Source organism: Suncus etruscus, chromosome 11, assembly GCF_024139225.1.
Source record: "Suncus etruscus isolate mSunEtr1 chromosome 11, mSunEtr1.pri.cur, whole genome shotgun sequence".
In the NCBI taxonomy this organism is placed as follows: Eukaryota; Metazoa; Chordata; class Mammalia; order Eulipotyphla; family Soricidae; genus Suncus; species Suncus etruscus.
This window is the reverse complement of record NC_064858.1, coordinates 68,404,023-68,423,268: the sequence shown is the minus strand read 5'-3', so window position 1 is coordinate 68,423,268 and position 19,246 is coordinate 68,404,023. Positions and strand designations below refer to the sequence as shown.

Sequence of the window (19,246 nt, the reverse complement as noted above, 5' to 3'; positions counted from 1 at the left end):
CTTAGCCAGGAGTAACCCCTGAGGATCAAATGGGTGTGGCCCGAAAAACAAAACAAAAAAAATTGATGAGACAAGTTAAGTGAAGTGAGGCAGAAGGAGGACAAATAAAAGATGATCTTGTTTATAAAGAGGGACTAGATGAGGAAATACAATGCAGTAAAGGGAAGGTTCCCAGATAACTCTGACCCCAAGGTAGTTAGAGAAGGACAGAGGAGGAAAAAAATCAAGGGGGAAAGTAATAGGCAGATGGGAAAAATGGGGGTTTGGCGGGCAAGGGTCAAGGGCATATTGGTGGTATAGATAAGTACTATAAATATATATCCAAACTTTTTAGTAACAATGAATCAGGGGGTTCAAACGACAACAAAAAAACTGAAAATGTGCCTTTAAAACAAGCAGGCTAGGATGAGGGTAATGAAGGGAATCTAGGGACACTGGAAGGGGGAAGCTGACACTGCTGGTGGAACTGTGGTAGAAGTGTAGGCTTGAATCTCAACTATGCATATCTTCATCAAGCACAGTGTTTTAATAAAATATAACTTTATTAGACACAATCATAAAATATGTATTACAATGAAAAGTAGCAGAAACTAATGAATAACTTTCTACATTTCCTGGCATTCAGTGATTCCTAATTTTTGCCAGCATAAGGATTGACTAATTTTATGACTATCTATACTTATTTGCAATGCAGTATATAAATCACAGCCAGTTTTTTTAATTAATAAAAAATAGGTAAGGAGCCGGAGCTATAGCACAGCAGAAGGGTGTTTGCTTTGCACGTGGCTGAATCAGCATGGATCTGGGTTTGATACCAGGCATCCCATATGTTCCTCCAAGCCAGGAGTGATTTCTGAGCTCATATTAAGGAGTGACCCCTGAGCGTCACTGGATGTTGCATCATAAAAAAAGAAGAAATAGGTGATGAAAGCAAAAGTTTTTTTACTAGTCTTTAAAAATAAAAGGACATTTGAAAGGATTACTTGATAGATAAAGAAAAAAGTTTTGATGAAATTAATCAGAAAAAATTCATCACCTCTATAAAATATGAACAATCTAATATAAATAAAAAGTAGAGTTGGAAACTAACAATTATTTCTACAGCTGAGAGTTCACTTGAATTATTAGTTCTAGCATATAAATTAATGAAGACTGGGAGTGTTTTACAACTGATAATTATTCAATACTCATAAACATTTCATTTGAAAATTTATAATGTTTATATTACAATAATGTAAAATTGCAGTTTTTGATTTTTGTTCCTCTGTATGAATCTTCTATCCAAGACTAACTAATACAGTGGGGAGGCAGTAGGGCACTGCAAACAGTGTTTCTGGTAATTTTGAGTCTATTCTGAAAGATCCTCAGGTTTCTTTTTTGTTTTTGGTTTTGGTTTTTGAGTCACACTCTGCAGCATTCAGGGGTTACTCCTAGCTCTACACTCAGAAGTTGCTCCTGGAAGCTCAGGGGACCATATGGGATGCCGGATTCGAACCACTGTCCTTCTGCATGCAAGGCAAATGCCTTACTTCCATGCTATCTCTCAGGCCCCAGATCCTCAGTTTTTGACTCAGCACAAAACTGAGACAGAAGTGCTGTATTGCTTTGGAGGCCACAAGGGCTGCTTTTGGAGGACCTTGTTGGCTGGGCTATGAAAAAGGATCTCTATGTGCAGAGACAAATGCCCCAAGCCTTTGAATGACTTCTCTAGCCCTGTATTGTATTTCCTGACTCCTACATCTTTCCTTAACCACTTGTTCATGAGACTTTTCCAATGTTTCTCTTGTGTTTCTTTTCTTTCTGTTCTTACAATCACCATACAATACAACACTCTTTTTTTCCTCCAGAATCCACACAGACAGTGCTTTATTCTTTATCTTCCCTATACATTCTATGTCATTTTATAAAACATGTATCAACAAATAAACCAATAAGTATGATACACCTGCTTATCCACATAGAGATGATTTGGCTATTGAAACTATGTACACGCAGTAGAAAGAAATTAGATGATCTAAAAATTTTAGTGCTTAACTTAAACATATATATTTGTTTTTTTCTACCACGCTTGGTGATGCTCAGGGGTTACTCCTGACTACGTGCTCAAAAATGGCTCCTGGCTTGGGGGACCATATGGGACCCTGGGGGATTGAACCGCGGTCAGTCCTACATCAGCGCATGCAAGGCAAATGCCCCATCACTTGCGCCACTGCTCTGGCCCCTAAACATATATATTTAAATCCATAGGATCAGATATGATCCCCATAGACTAAAGAAAGAAATATTCCAAGTACAGTCAGGTGTTTTAAATTTGAGATGAAGATAATGAAGAGAAGTATTAGAAGAAGAGGCAGCATAAGGTTTTCCTGTTAATGTATGCTGTGTTACAGGTCACTGAGCTATAAAGGGATAAAACATGGTCAGCTGCCTGGAATGCTCCTCAGAAAAGAGGTATAACTAGATCATTTACTTCCTCTACTGTCTGATGTGAATAAGAATGCAGAGCATGGGTTAGTTAGTATTGCTGGCTGCTTGGAGGGATTGTGAAAGCGATAAGGTTTCAGGAGCAGGAACAGTGGCGCAAGTGGTTGGGTCTTTGCCTTGCTATTGCTAATCTGCGGTTCGATTCCTGGGTCCCATATGGTCCCCAAGCCAGGAATGAGTTCTGAGCACATAGCCAGCAGTAGGACCTGAGCATCACCGAGTGTGGCCTGAAAAAGCAAAAAAAAAAAAAAAAAAAGTTTCCATAAGGTGGGTGTGACTGGGTTTTGGGAATCTAGCCTGAATGTTGGGAACTATAAAAGTGCGATAGGAGCTGGTTTAAAAGCCATAAACCAGTCACAAAAAGTTTTTGAAACATAGAAAGCAACCCGTCACAGCAAATCTTTCTGTTGAGATCTTTCTGTTGAGATCATGTGCACTTTCAAGAGCCTGATGCAATCTCCTGACCACAATGCAAACTTCTTGAACTACCCTAGAAAAAATTACATGAATCTCAAAGTATCTGGATTCCAATCATGGTGGTATGGTATGTCTTTAAGGAAATTGTGGGACCCTAACTGTATGATAAAATATTTTAACAATTAATATAAAACATCTCATTCTGTAGGATTAAATGGATACTTGTCCTTTCTGGTTTATCCTCTCATCTTTTCTTTTGTCTTCAATAATGTTTCCAGCATTCTTTTCTCCTTTCTTTTTACTCTTTTTCACTCCTTTTGTCTTTTTAGTTAATCTTTTATTTCTTCACTCCACTCATCCTCCCATCATATTCCTTCCTCCCTCCCTTCCCTCCCTCCCTCCCTTCCCTCCCTCCCTCCCCTTCCTTCCTTCCTTCCTTCCTTCCTTCCTTCCTTCCTTCCTTCCTTCCTTCCTTCCTTCCTTCCTTCCTTCCTTCCTTCCTTCCTTCCTTCCCTCCCTCCCTCCCTCCCTCCCTCCCTTCCTTCCCTCCCTCCCTCCCTCCCTCCCTCCTATGCCCTAATATGCATCCCAATTCAATTCTCTTTCTTTCTCTTTGCCTTTCTTCCTTTTTGTGTTCTCTACACATACACAGAACACATCTAAGACTGTTGTTAGTTCATTTGCCAATGCCAGAAATAAAATAGTGTAACACCGTGAACAAGCATTTCACAGCTACTTCGGGAAGAAAAGATACAGAGATCCCTGTTTTCACACACTTTTTAGTCCTGTTTCCTCTGGCTCTTCCTCTGTATTCTATAGTAGAAATAACTGATCCCAGTTACACTGCTGTCATTAATTTATTTAATTCACTACTTCAGCCTCTCAATTATAATACTCATGATCATAATCGTATGTATGTGTCACATAATAATTTGTATATGTCACATAATAAGCATGCCACAAACACTTCTACTAGTCATCCTTGATGTCTATTTCCTTCATTTGACTTATGAAACCTGCTACTCTGGGACTCACTGGCTTTTCAGATGTATTCTGTCTGTCTGTTTGTCTCTCTTTCTCTCTCCCTTTCTCTGGTTTATGTCAATAACTGGAGTTAAGATTTCAAAAACAAATACAACGATCCTTACTTCTAGATATTTATTATCTTCCACAAGATGTACCTCAAACTGGATACACATTAGTGTATAATTAACAATGTTTATTTTATTAGGTAACTGTTTTACACACTAAGTTTCCAGTGTGTAGCTTTATATCTCAACAAATGTATAAGCCACACCACCCTTAACCCAAAAGTTTTAGTTACAGATCAGACTGCCAATGCCTTTATTAGTTGCAACCACAACACAACCATGAACTGTTGTTAGGGTGCATCTATTTGTTTTCTTTTTTGATAGTTTGTTTCTATATCCTGTACATCTGAGTGAAACAAAAATATTCATAATTTTATCCTTAATAATTTTACATTGTATAGAGCATGAATTATATTTATTTCATGCATGTAAATAATAAGCAGATAAAACATATTTTTTTTCTTTTTGAACGCATGTCATGATTAATCTTTTGGATGAGTAGAAATTTTAGGTAAAGGGGATGTACAGACTGTTATTTTAAGTGTGTTTGATTTGTAAGCATCACAAAAATTTGCATTTATATACTTTTCTGTACATGAAACATTAAAGTTCAAATTGTTTTAAAGTATAAAATGCTAAAGTAATTTATCATTTCATTTTACAACAGCACATTTGACAGACATAAAGAGAAAAACAGAAAAAATGTAAACTTCCATAATACCTTATCATGTAAAGATTCTTCCAGATTCTTTCTGAAAGTTTCTGATTCTTGAATTAAAACATTCTACAGAAAGGAGAGGAATAATACATTAAAGAAGAACATAACTGTAATTTGATATTCTTTATTATTCAAAAATATTTTCTTCTTTTCTTGGTACATTTATTTCTGGGTTCCCATGGAGACAAGTTTCAATTTTAATATTTGAAAACTATAAATATGGAAATTAACTTTAAATGTGAAATTCATTGTAACAGTGAGATGACAGTATTCATTTTTATTTTGACTTTTTAAAAATATAAAATAAATTACTCTTTGGATGAGAAAAGTAAGTAGTGAGTTAAATATCAATTGGAAGAACTATAGAAAAAGAAATAATGCATCAATGCTCATGTGGCTATTTGCTAGATATGCAGCAGTTGCCTGTCTGCTAAGAAGTGTTTTATGTTTTGCTGTCCATCTGTCTAACTGATTGTGGCCCCCAAAACTGAAGAGAGAAATGCAAGATAAAAACTAGGAATATAAACAACTCAATCCTTGTAAGTAGGAATTAAATCCTGTTCGGTTATAATGAAAATTTATAATTTGAGTTTACTAAGAGAGTTGGTATTAATACAAACCAATTCTTTTATTAGTTAAAGAAAATAAATTATTAGATCAGATTTAAGTAGTTCAATTAAAAGTCAAATTAATAATTTATAATAACTTAGAGAAATAAAATTTTAACTGATTTCTAATACAGAATTAATCATTTACAATAATAATTTGATATCTAAAACACATTTTAACTGTTGAACTAACTTTAAACATCATTATATGGAAATTAAATGATTAATTATATAATCACCATTCTATGGAAACTACCTTGTCTCCTATTCTCATTTCACTAATAGAATTAACATTTCATCACAAAAGTATAATACTCATTCATTAGTTTCCTATGATCATCATAATATACACATATTTATATATCAAGCATTTTAAACTTTTATTTTATAAGTGGTATTGATATTTTTATAAAAACCATTCTTTTTGTAAAATGTACCAAGTTTTTTATTTAAAGACAATAGGACATTTGTTTAAGTTGTTGAAATAGGGTATTAAAACAGGATTACAAGAATGTGGCCAAATACACACGTTTCATTTGTCTTCTTACCTTCTCTTCAAGGGCTGCCATTCTTTCCTTTAAGTGTAGCTGCAAACGCTCATTGGATTCAGTCAGAAGTCTATCTACAGTATCAGATAATCTCTTGTTGTGCTCCTCATTCATTTTTTCTCTTTGCCTTGCCTCAATTCAAGAAAGAAAAGCAAACTTAGCATAAAATTATTTAAAACAGTATTTGGGTTTGTCATATTAATTTTATCCTTAAAAATCAAATCAATTTTGTCTATTTTGGTTCAATTGGTAGAAACATTTCATTGTCTTTAAAATCCTAGGACACAGGCATAAATCCAAAATTCCCCGAACACTAATGACTTAATGACTATCTGTAAACTAGGCAATGGTGATTGAGGCATTGTTTCTTAATATACATACTCTTTGAAGTTCTTGATTTTTCTCTTCAAGTTGACCTTCTAAATGTCTCATTCGTTCTTCAATGTTTCCATGTCTCTCCTCAGCCTGTTAAGAAATAAGAAAAATGAACTTGAAATGTAAAACTGTTTAAATATTCCCTCTAAATTAATTGAAATAAAATGTAAAGCAAGCTACTACCAACTGCACATGTCAGTTTTCAAAAATAAACTTTGTTTCAACAGGCAGCTGAACAGCATTGCTTGAAATGTGTCAGCTACAAAGGCCTGTTAAATCCAAGCACCAGCAAAACATTGGAGTTTCTTATGAGCAATGGAATCAGCCAAATGTAACATGCAGAGAGTGCAAGGTTTGAACACAAACCTGCCATTGTCCAATTGTAAGCTCCTGAAGCATTGAGCTGCACGGATGGTTGATTATCAATCAAGAAAAGTAACATAATTTTTGAGAAATTAAAAGAAAAAAACATAGATGGAGTCTAGTTAGCAATAGAAAGTAAAGTCCAGTAGGACTACCTTCCTACGTATGGAGATCATTTCTTGGAGTTTAGCTTCCATAACATATTGATAATCATCGGATGAGGTAGAAGAGGTTGGATCAGACTAACAAGTCAAGGAAAAGGACAAAATTGAAAAATCAGAAGAAAAGACAGACACTGAACAAAACATTGCACAGAAGGCTTGAAATAAAAGTGTGTGACAGCAAATTTCATACTTCCATAGACAGAATTTTATGTGGAAAGAACTATACTGATCTCTGGTGGACAAGATGTGGGAGATGGTTATAAATGAACAAACACTGATATGATCAAATCAAAAATTACAAACCTATATAAGGTATGAGAGGTTAGTGATGACCGGCAATGGAACACTACTACAGAATATTTTAAAGCAACTTGAAAGGAGTGTGGAATAATTGGAATTATCACAAACTCTACAATGTCTCTGACAGACTGTGAACATTTTTATTTTATTATGATGAAATGGAAATGATATATCTCAATGCTGAGGAATATATCAACTCCTAGACACTGTCTTAATTTTATATGAAAAATAATAAGCGTTTTCAAAAGATCAAGGTGGCAATAATGCTTGCCACAGAAAACTTATTTGGGAGCTCTTGTGAAAAGCACTGGGACCATTTCAGCTGTTTGTGCATGGAAACTGTTGCTATGAAGAAGAATAGAGGCCTACAGTGAGTAGGCATCATCAAGCTTTGGCGAGCTTCATGTTTGCCTAGATCAGAAAATAGTTGAACATCATGGAGTTGACTAAGGGACTCACAAATGCAGAGTGTTCAACACATGGGACATTGCCGATCACTGTATTGTATTAGTATTTTTCATGTAGATTAATCATATTAATTTGTTTTGCAGAGTTGCATGTGATTTTATATCAGCATTTCAATAAAATGACAAGGAAACATTTTTCATAAATTTCATCAAGCAAAAGCAAAAGAAGTAATTGATTATTATAGCTAAAGTGATTTATGTCAGGATTACACATCTCAATTCTGTAATATATTATATTTTATAAATTCATTCTAAAATAGTTAAACTTACTTTATATAACCATAAGATTAAATATCAATAGATCATGCTAGACCTGAAAGAGATAGTAACCTCTTTGTGGATTGTTTCATATGATATGCACTATTATGCAACAGAATTCATTTTAATCTATGTAAAAAGAGTCAACATTTTAAATCTGATATGAAAATTGAAGCTCAGCATTCATATTTTTCTTCTGATAATATTATTTCCAAAATTGGATAAATAAATAACAGATAATCAAGGTATCTATACCAAATTTCTAAGCAAAAGCAAGAAAGAAATCTATCATAATCATAAAAGATGCTAAAATGTTTTAAAGGTAACATTTTACAATTAAGATTCAAATAAGTATGTAATAACAGGTATACTTTTTGAAAGTCATTAAATTTAACACTTGAAATTGTCTGAAATATTTTTAATACACAAAATCTTTATTTAAGCATCATTATTACAAGCATGATTGTAGTTGGGTTTCAGTCATAAATAGAATACCCCCCTTCACCAGAGCAACATTCCCACCACCAAAGTGTCTGAAATATCTTAAGACTATTTTATAGCAGATAGATCTATCCGAAAACATCAGGTGACTGAACCAAGATGCTTAAGCACAAACATGTCAGTTTATAAGTCAGTCTTTTCTAAAATACCAGTCCAGAAAGTATTTTAAAGGTCTTTAAAAGTTTTACTTGCTTTCATTTTAACTATCGAAAACACACCAAGGTTTCAATCAAAAAACTCCGCTTAGAGATTGAATATTAATTTTGTCATGTTTAAATTATTATACTAGTTTTTTGGTATTGTTGCTGTTTGTTTTGTTTTGGGACCTCTCTGAGCTGGGAACATTCACAGGTTATTCCTGGGTTAGTGCTCAGAAATTTATCCTGGAAGTTATGCACATTGGACCACATAAGAATCCAGGAATGAAAATCAGGTCAGTCATAGGCCAACTCATCACACTACCCACTGTACATTGCTCTAGCTTCTATAATGCTATTTCTTATACTTCTGATAGCTATTTAAAAAAAGCTATAGAATTTAAGGTGACTAAGAAATGCTAATGGAAATTAACTAAATAGATATGTCATGTCTCATAGAATGGAAGCTCACACATTTTATACATTAATTGTGTGAGTATTTGCCCAAGACAAAAGTTTTAATTTGGTTGTGCCTTTCTTCACTCTGAGGACTTCAAGGGAAACTTCCCCTGCCTGTGCCTGTCTGCTTGTGTTTCTGAATTCCTGAAGATTTCCTCAGAGTGCTAGGGTGCGAACCCCCAAAAAACTGCATTTTGAAACTGCCCAGTAAGTACATTCTGGCTGTGGGAGTCTCTGTCCAATAAGCTGAGGTGGAGGCTCCGCCCTGCTGTGCCTTAGTTCACTCTGAGGACTTCAAGGGAAACTTCTCCTGCCTGTGTCTATCTGCCTGTGTTTCTGAATCCTTGAAAATTTCCTTAGAGGCCTAGGGAGCGCACCCCCAAAAACTGTAAACTACAGGCAGCAGAAGAGCGTGGCCATGAAGCAAAGCGAAGTGGCTGTGCACTCTTTCTAATGAATGAACCCCACCAAAACACTCAGAAAAAACCACACTACAAGCGTATCAATGGGGAAACCTCACAGGCAAACACCATCCACAGAGAATGAAGATAAAGGTCAGATGACCTAATAAATTCTAACCACCTGATTAACCTCTCAGATAAGGAATTTAGAATAGAAATATGGAATATGTTCGTAGAACTCAAAAAGAGGATAGATCAATCTGAAGAGAACACAAAGACAGAAATAAGAAAACTCCAAACCGAAATAACAGATCTGAAAAACATGGTTGCTCAACTGAAAACCTCAATGGATAGCCTCGCCAACAGGGTATCAGCAGCTGAGGAGAGAATCGGAGTACTGGAATACAACAGAAGAAATTGGAAAAGAACCTTAAGAAAAATGAACAGGCAATGGAAAAAGTACTCAAGGCATGTGAACAGATGAAAATAGAAGTCTTTGATAAACTTAACAGAAACAACATAAGAATCATTGGAAGAAACCCAGGAAGGAGATGTCCAGAAAGAATCTACTGTCAAAGACATCATCAAAGAGATACTCCCAGAGTTAAAGACTACATGCAATCAAATCCTGCATGCCCGAAGAGTACCAGCTAAAAGAGACCCAAAGAAAAACACCTCAAGACACATCCTCGTTACAATGACAAATCCCATAGATAGAGATAGAATACTGAAAGCAGCAAGATCAAAAAGGGAAATTACATTAAAAGAAGCATCCCTAAGACTTACAGCAGACATGTCACAAGAAACTCTCAAAGCCAGAAGACAGTGGTGGGATATATTGACAAGACTGAATGAAATGAATGCTTCACCGAGAATACTGCAACCAGCCCGATTCATGTTCAGGTTTGAAGGAAGAATACATAGCTTCATGGATAAAAAACAGCTCAGAAACTTCACAGATGATAAACCAATCTTAAAGGAAAAACTGACAGGTCTACTGTAAGACAAGAGAGACCAACAAACACAGCAAACTTATCTATAAAAATGACATTAAATCCTATGACAATCATCTCCCTCAATGTCAGTGGACTAAATTCGCCAATTAAAAGACACAGAGTGTCAAATTGGGTCAAAAAGATGAATCCAACCTTCTGCTGCTGAATGGTCAGAACAAACATAGACTTAAAATCAAAGGCTGGAGGAAAATCATCCAAGCAAACAACACCCTCAAAAAAGCTGGGGTGGCCATATTAGTATCTGATGACACCAACTTTATACTCAGAAAAGTGGTAAGGGACAAAGATGGACACTATGTACTAATCAAGAGAAATCTGCAACAGGAAGAAATCAGACTATTAAACATATATGCACCCAATGAGAGACCAACAAATTAATAAAATTACTGACAAATCTGAGAGAAGAAATCAATAATAACACAATAATTGTGGGAGACCTCAACACAGCTCTATCAACACTTGATAGGTCAACCAGACTAAACCCCAACAAAAACATACTAGCCCTGAAAAGTGTTATGAAAGAGGACTATTACATATATACAGGACACTCCATCCCAAAAAATCTGGATACACATTCTTTTCCAATGTACATGGGTCGTTCTCCAAAATATACTACATGCTGACTATTAAAACATACCTCCATAAAATCAAGAGGATAGAAATCTTGCAGGCTACCTATGCTGACCACAAGGCTCTGAAATTATTTGTGTACTACAAAGCTACACAGAAGAAAAATTTTAACAATTGAAAATTAAACACCCTGTTACTGAACAACCAGTGTGTCTGAGATGAAATCAAAAAGAAAATCAAAACTTTCCTGGAAACAAATGATAATGAAGACACAAACTGCCAGAATCTATGGGACACAGAAAAAGTGGTCCTGAGAGGAAAATTTATAGCTCTACAAGCACACATCAGGAAGGAAGAAGGCGCATACTTGAATAACTTAATGACGCAGCTTAGAAAATTAGAAAATGACCAACAAAAGGAACCAAAAATAGGGAGACAGAAGGAAATAACAAAGCTAAAAGCAGAACTCAATGAAGTGGAAAACCAAAAAACAATCCGAAAGATCAACGAAAGCAGAAGTTGGTTCTTTGAAAAAATAAACAAGATTGATAGACCATTGGCAAAACTCACAAAGAAAGAGAGAAATCTGAAAACCCGTATTAGAAATGAAAAGGGGGAGATCAAGACCGATATTGCAGAGATCCAAAGAGTAATCAGAGACTACTTTGAGAAACTTTATGCTACCAAACATGAGAACCTAGAGAAATGGAAAAATTCTTGGACACTTATAACCTTCCACATTTAAGTAAGGAGGATGTAGCATATCTAAACACCCCCATTACTACTGAGGAAATTGAAACTGTAATGAAACATCTGCCCAAAAAGAAAAGCCCAGGCCCAGATGGATTTCCTAATGAATTTTTTCAAATCTTTCAAGAGGAGCTACTACCAATCCTAGCCAAGCTCTTCCATGAAATTGAAAAAACGGGAACACTCCCAAATAGCTTTTATGAAGCCAACATCACCTTGATACTAAAACCAGATAGAGACACTGCCAAAAAAGAAAATTACAGACCAATATCCCTGATGAATGCTGATGCAAAGATCTTCAACAAAATCCTGGCAAATAGGATCCAATGCATCATCAAGAAGATCATACACTACGACCAAGTTGGCTTCAACCCAGGAATACAAGGATAGTTTAACATCCGTAAATCTATCAACATCATACACAACATCAACAACAAGAAAAATAAAAATCACATGATCATATCAATAGGTGCAGAGAAAGCATTTGATAAGGTCCAACACTCATTCTTGATCAAAACTCTCAGCAAGATGGGAGTGGAAGGAATCTTTCTTAATCTAGTTGAAGCCATCTACCACAAGCCAATGGCAAATATCCTCAATGGAGAAAAACTAAAAGCCTTTTCTCTAAATTCTGGTACAAGACAAGGCTGTCTGCTCTCACCACTCCTCTTCAACATAGTACTGGAAGATCTTGCTATAGCAATCAGGCAAGAAAAAGATATCAAGGGAATCCAGATAGGAAAGGAAGAAGTCAAGCTCTCATTGTTTGCAGATGACATGATACTCTACTTAGAAAACCCTAAAGACTCTACCAAAAAGCTCCTAAAACAATAGATTCATATAGCAAGGTGGCAGGCTACCAAATCATCCTACAGAAATCAATGGCCTTTTTATACACCAATAATGATAGGGAAGGGATGGAAGTCAGGAATAGTGCCACACAATAGTGCCACACAAACTCAAATGTCTTGGAGTCAACTTGACCAGAAACGTGAAGGACCTATACAAAGAAAACTATAAAGTCTTGCTCCAGGAAATAAGAGAGGACAAACGGAAATGGAAACACATACCCTGCTCATTGATTGGCAGAATTAACATCATTAAAATGGCAATACTCCCCAAAGCATTATACGGATTTAATGTGAAATTTAAAAATTTTTAAAAATACCCATGAAAATCTTCAAAGAAGTGGATCAAACACTTATGAAGTTCATCTGGAACAATAAACACCCTCGAATAGCTAAAGAACTCCTAGGGAAAAGGAAAATGGGAGGCATTACTTTCCCCAACTTTAAACTGTACTACAAAGCACTAGTTATTAAAACAGCATGGTCTTGGAATAAATACAGACCCTTAGATCAGTGGAATAGGCTTAAGTTCTCAGAGAACGTTCCCCAGACATACAGTTACCTAATTTTTGACAAAGGAGCAAGAAATCCTAAGTGGAGCAGGAAAAATCTCTTCAACAAGTGGTGCTGGCAGAACTGGTTAGCCACTTGCAAAAAAGCAAACATAGACCCCAGTTAACATCTTGTACGAAGGTAAAATCCAAATGGATTAAAGACCTTGATATCAGACCTGATACCATAAGGTATATAGAACAACACATCGGTAAAACATTCCATGACATTGAGACTAAAGGCATCTTTAAGGAGGAAACAGCACTTTCCAAACAAGTAGAAGCAGAGATCAACAGATGGGGATACATTGAACTGAGAAGCTTCTGCACCTCAAAAGAAATAGTGCCCAGGATATAAGAGTCACCCACCGAGTGGGAGAAACTATTCATCCAACACCTTTCAGATAAGGGGCTAATATCCAAAATATACAGGGCACTGACAGAACTTTACAAAAGAAACCCCATCTAATTCTATCAAAAAATGGGGAGAAGAAATGAACAGACACTTTGATAAAAAAAGAAATACAAATGGCCAAAAGGCACATGAAAAAATGCTCCTCATCACTAATCATCAGGGAGATGCAAATCAAAACAATGATGATATACCACCTCATACCGCAGGATTGGCACACATCACAAAGAATGAGAACAATCAGTGCTGGCGGGGATGTGGAGAGAAAGGAACCCTTATCCACTGCTGTGGGGAATGCCGTCTAGTCCAACCTCTATGGAAAGTGATATGGAAATTCCTCCAAAATCTGGAAATTGAGCTCCCATTCGACCCAGCTATTCCACTCCTAGGGATCTACCCTAAGAACACAAGAATACAAAACCCCCTTCCTCACACCTATATTTATTGCAGCACTATTCACAATAGCCAGGCTCTGGAAACAACCAAGATGACCTTCAACAGACGAATGGCTAAAGAAACTGTGATACATATACACAATGGAATATTATGCAGCCGTCAGGAGAGATAAAGTCATGAAATTTTCCTGTACATGGATGTACATGGAATCTATCATGCTGAGTGAAATAAGTCAGAGGGAGAGAGAGAGAGAGATGCAGAATAGTCTCACTCATCTATGGTTTTTAAGAAAAATAAAAGTCATTTTTGTAACAATCCTCAGAGACAATGAGAGGAGGGCTGGAACACCAGCTCACTTCATGAAGCTCACCACAAAGAGTGGTGAATATGCTATAGAAATAACTACATAGAGAACTACCATAATCATGTGAATGAATGAGGGAACTGGAAAACCTGCCTGGAGTACAGGTGGGGTGGGGTGGGATGGAGGGAGATTCGGAACATTGGTGGTGGGAATGTTGCACTGGTGAAGGGGGTGTTCTTTACATGACTGAAACCTAATCACAATCATTTATGTAATCAAATTTTTAAATAAAGGAAAAAATGAAGAAAAAAAGAGAAATAAAGATAAAGAAATATGTTTTTAATAAAAAAAGTTTTAATTTTCTCTAACCATTAATGAATGTGTTGGGGCTTTTTGAAATCCTTAAATAAGATTTAACATCCTTAAAACTGAGAGTATAAACAAGAAAAAAATCCAGTCAATGTTTGTAAATACACACAGAAATGTGTTTTAATCTACTGTTAACTTACATTTATTGTAGCTTTGTTAAGGCAACAATTTAAGCCATTGCTGTAAACACTGCTCTCACAAAAAGCAATCTAATTTTTTTGGGGTGGCATTTCCTGATTGGCTATTACACTAATCATGATTTCCAGGGATGAAAAGAAACTTCAAACAAGATCAGATAAATTTAAGTGAGAAATAATTTTGGGAAAAACACAACCTTATTTGAAAATATGTGTAATAATTAAAGTTAAAGAAAAAATCTTAAAGGAAGTAATAATATTAAAGAAAAATAATTGATATGTAATAAAAGTAGAAAATAATATTAAGCAGGTAAGTTAACTGAGGATTTTTGAAAAATACCATTCAAAATATGAGAGGGACAACTAGATTTAAGCTAAGATATTTAAAAATACCCAAAAGGGCACTAGAGCAAGATGGTGCAGTGGTAGGGCATTTGCCTTGCAAGCGGCTGACCCAGGACAGACCAAGATTAGATCTCCTGTAGTCCCATATGATCCCCAAGCCAGGAGAGATTCCTGAGTGCATAGCCAGGAGTATCCCCGGGTGTTCCCCCACCCAAAAAGTAGCCAAAAAGTAGAAACAAAAAGCTATGTTACTGAAAGTAGATATTAAACATGCACATAAATTTAATAAAATTAAGTAAAGGAATTATATGGACAGTCCTATAGGGTTTGGATAATTGAGGCCAAGGAAAAAGGCAAGATTGTTAGAACATGGGACAGAAAAATGAGCTATGGAATTTTAAAGTTCTTAAACTACTCCACAGAAGAGCAGTGAATTAAGAATAAAGATTTAACCAAAGGGACAAAGAACATGGTTAACAAATGTTGAAATCTGTATATATGAAATGGTGATGTTGACACAATTCACAGATTGTCATATGAGGTTTAAAAAAAAAGAAAATATAAAGAAGCAGAATAAAGTTTGCCATTTTAAAGACTTTTAAAGGATAAAACTTAAATGAAAACTTCAAAAGGAGTGAGTTAGAAGACTTGGAAAGAACAATATATAGTTTAGGTAGAAGTAAATGGAAAATTATTTTAGGGGTAGAAGTGGATGTGCATATAAAAATAAGTCTGTTAAGAAACTCATATTAATTCTTTATCTGTTGTATTACTGCAAATATTTCTCCCACTCAGCTGTCTTTTAATTTTAGAAAGTGTTTCTTTTGCCATACAGAAACTTTTTAGTTTAATATAGTTACGTTTACTTAGATTTGATTCTATAGTCCTAGCCATTGGCATCCTATCACTGAAGATTCCTTTGAGGTCTTAGAGTGTTCTGCTTTATTTTCACCAGTTAACTTTATGAATTTGGGTCTAATCTCAAGGTCTTTAATCCACTTTGAACTGACTATTGTGTAATGTGAGCAATATAGATCAATCTTTAATTTCTTACACGTGATTGTTCAACTGTTCCAACACATATATACAGTGGAATGTTACATAGCTGTAAGAAATGGTGCAATTACGCTATTTGCTATAACATGGATGAAACTGGAATGTTGAATGTAGTAAGCCAGAAGAAAGATAAATACAAAATATCATTTATCTATGGTATTTAGAATAATGAAAAAATATAATGGTTTAAATGGAAGTTTTTAGAACACTCTTGGCGCCAGGGTATAGTGAAGAGAAGGAAAGTAATTGATTAGAGAAGAAACAGAAATATGAAAAGATGTGAGAGGGTCCAAGAGGTCGCAGGTGCATTGGTGGTGTTAAGAAAGGACTGAACTAAATATCCAAGCCAAAGTCAACAACAATAAAATCACGAGACCCAAACTTTAACAATCAAAACTTAAAATGGGCCTATTCTGCTGGAGGGTGGGGGAAAGGAGTGGTGGCATGAAATGCATCTGGAAATGTTGTGGAGAAATTCAAACACTGGTGATGGGATTGGTCCTGAAACGTTGTATTCTGAAATCCAACTATAAAGAACTTTGTTAAATCACAATGGAGTCAATAACAAAAAATTAAAAAAGAAAATTAGCAAAATTAAAAGTTTTGAGACTTCCAGAGAATTTTTTTGATTTTCTGATATCCTTTTTTTGTTTGTTTTGTTTTTGGGTCACACTCGGTGACACTGAGGGTTTATTCCTGGCTCTGTGCTCAGAAATCGCTTCTGTCTTGGGGGACCATATGGGATGCCAGGGGTTCGACGTAGTTTGTCCTAGGCTAGCATGGGCAAGGCAGACGCCTTAATGTTTGCGTCACTGCTCCCTGCTCCACCCCCCTTTTGTTTTTTTCGGCTTATTTATTTATTTATTTATTTATTTATTTATTTATTGCTTTTTGGGAGGGCCACACCTTGTGACAATCAGGGGTTACTCTTGGCTATGTTCTCAGAAAATTGCTCCTGGCTTGGGGGATGATATGGGATGCTGGGATTCGAACCACCGTCCTTCTGCATGCAAGGCAAATGCCTTACCTCCATGCTATCTCTATGGCCCCACCAAAATCCATAAATTTTATAATATAGGGGACGCCTTCCACACTGAACATTTGTCATGAGGACTTAACTTAGACCTCAAGTCTAAGTTGACTTCAACATTGACTTCAACACCAAATCCCAGACAGCAAACTTAGAACTGGCATAGCTCCCTGCACCAGTACCAGGAATCAAATTTCCCCCACACCGAGGAAGGCCATATCACTGTGGCACCAACTTGAGCCAGGGTAGGTTCATATGACATCCTGATGATGAAAAAATAGCAACAATCTTGATCTAAGGGCAGGTTGCCCTACCTCATCACCTAATGGTGAAATGAAATCAGAAGAGTCTCTGTTCTAGGACCTGTGCAAAAAAACAAACAGAAAACCAAGCCACTGAGCAGAACTTTTCCTGGGATCATAAAGAAATACTCTATCTTAGGCCTTTTGCCTGAATCTGCAAAAGCCAAGATCTGTAATTACAGAGGACTGGCATTGACAACCGCGACTGAGCAGAACGGTTCCTGCAATATAAAGAAAGACAACTAACATATCTGAAGTCTGTTGGTCTCATGTCAGTATTCTTCAAGGGTATAGATATCATGTACCTCTCAGACAAGGGAATTCCCTTTCTAATTTCCTCCAATATTTACTATGCCTATGCATAAAAAAACAAAACAAAAGCCATCTGCCTCCCTCATTTTATTTATTTAATTTTTTAATTTTATATTTTCCTTCTTTCTTTTTATTTCTTTTTGGATTTTATTTATTTTTATAGCTTTGAAACAGGGGCTTTGCTCGCTTTTTATTTTTTTTTTTACAGAACCATAGAACCTGAATCATATTGTTCTGCTCATATTTCTTTTTTTGTTTTGTTTTGTTTTGTTTTTTTGGGCCACACCGTTTGATGCTCAGGGGTTACTCCTGGCTAAGCGCTCAGAAATTGCCCCTGGCTTGGGGGACCATATGGGACGCCTGGAGATCGAACAGCCATCGCGATCTTTCCTTAGCTAGCACTTGCAAGGCAGACACCTTACCTCTAGCACCACCTCAATGGCTCTTCTGCTCATATTTCTTTTTTTTTTTTTTTTTTTTTGTGGTTTTTGGGTCACACCCGGCAGTGCTCAGGGGTTATTCCTGGCTCCAGGCTCAGAAATTGCTCCTGGCAGGCACAGGGGACCATATGGGGCGCCGGGATTTGAACCGATGACCTCCTGCATGAAAGGCAAACGCCCTACCTCCATGCTATCTCTCCGGCCCCCTTCTGCTCATATTTCTATGTCTTCCTACAAATTGCGGGAAAAAAAGTGGATGGGACCCAGGGGCCAAGTGGTCTCAGTAGCATTGAATGAAAATAAAAAATGATCAAATCTAAATAGCCAAAGAAAAGTCAATGACAATAGACTCAAGAGACCCAAACTACAACAAGCTATACAAAAAAGGGACCTGTTATACTAGCAGTCCAGGGGCGAAGGGTGAAGGTATGGCATGCATGCTGGGAACTATGGTGGAGTGAGGTCAACACTGGTGGTGGGAATGGCCATAATATATATATGGTTTTCTGGGCCACACCCAACAGCGCTCAGGGTTAATCCTGGCTCTGTGTTCAGAAATTGCTCCTGGCAGGCTCAGGTGATCATATGGGATGCCGGGAATCGAACCCAGGTCTGTCCTGGGTCAGCTGCATGCAAGACAAATGCCCTGCCACTGTGCTATCTCTCCAGCCTCTATTTTAATTGACTCATAAATACTGAAACTATTAAGGCCACTTTCTGACTAATAGCTTCAAGTTGAACTAATAGCCTACAAGTTGAACTTCTAGCAAATTATATTATACTCTAGTCCAAAAGAAATCAGCTACTTTAAATATTCTCTAAACTTGAATAGTCAAGCAATTATTAAACCTAAGAAAGTAGGGGCTGGGGAGGTGGCACAGGCAGTAGGATGTTTACCTTGCAAGCACTGACCTAGGATGAAACTATGTTCAATACCCCAACATCACATTTAGTCTCCCAAGCTAGGAGTGATTTCTGATAGCAGGGCAAGGAGTAACTCCTGAGTATCACCGGGTGTGGCCCCAAAACCAGAAAAAAAAACTATGAAAGTAGTATGCATAATAGATATACATATTAAATACCATCAGTGCATCAGTGTGTATTTCTATTGGGTTAC

The 19,246-nt window shown here is 36.4% G+C and overlaps 1 protein-coding gene across 5 annotated transcripts in view; it reads right to left on the bottom strand.

The window, feature by feature from the left end:
* Positions 1-19,246, bottom strand: part of PPFIA2 (PTPRF interacting protein alpha 2) — a 452,934-nt gene that overhangs the window by 74,119 nt on the left and 359,569 nt on the right. For 4 of the 5 annotated variants that reach the window (XM_049783353.1, XM_049783355.1, XM_049783354.1 and 1 more), the window contains 4 exons: positions 6,760-6,846; positions 6,248-6,331; positions 5,867-5,998; positions 4,714-4,776 (listed from right to left, as the gene is read on the bottom strand). In XM_049783353.1, coding sequence (XP_049639310.1) covers positions 4,714-4,776; positions 5,867-5,998; positions 6,248-6,331; positions 6,760-6,846 — 366 coding nt within the window. The remainder of the gene's footprint in view (positions 1-4,713; positions 4,777-5,866; positions 5,999-6,247; positions 6,332-6,759; positions 6,847-19,246) is intronic. The other variant, XM_049783356.1, reaches the window with a different exon arrangement.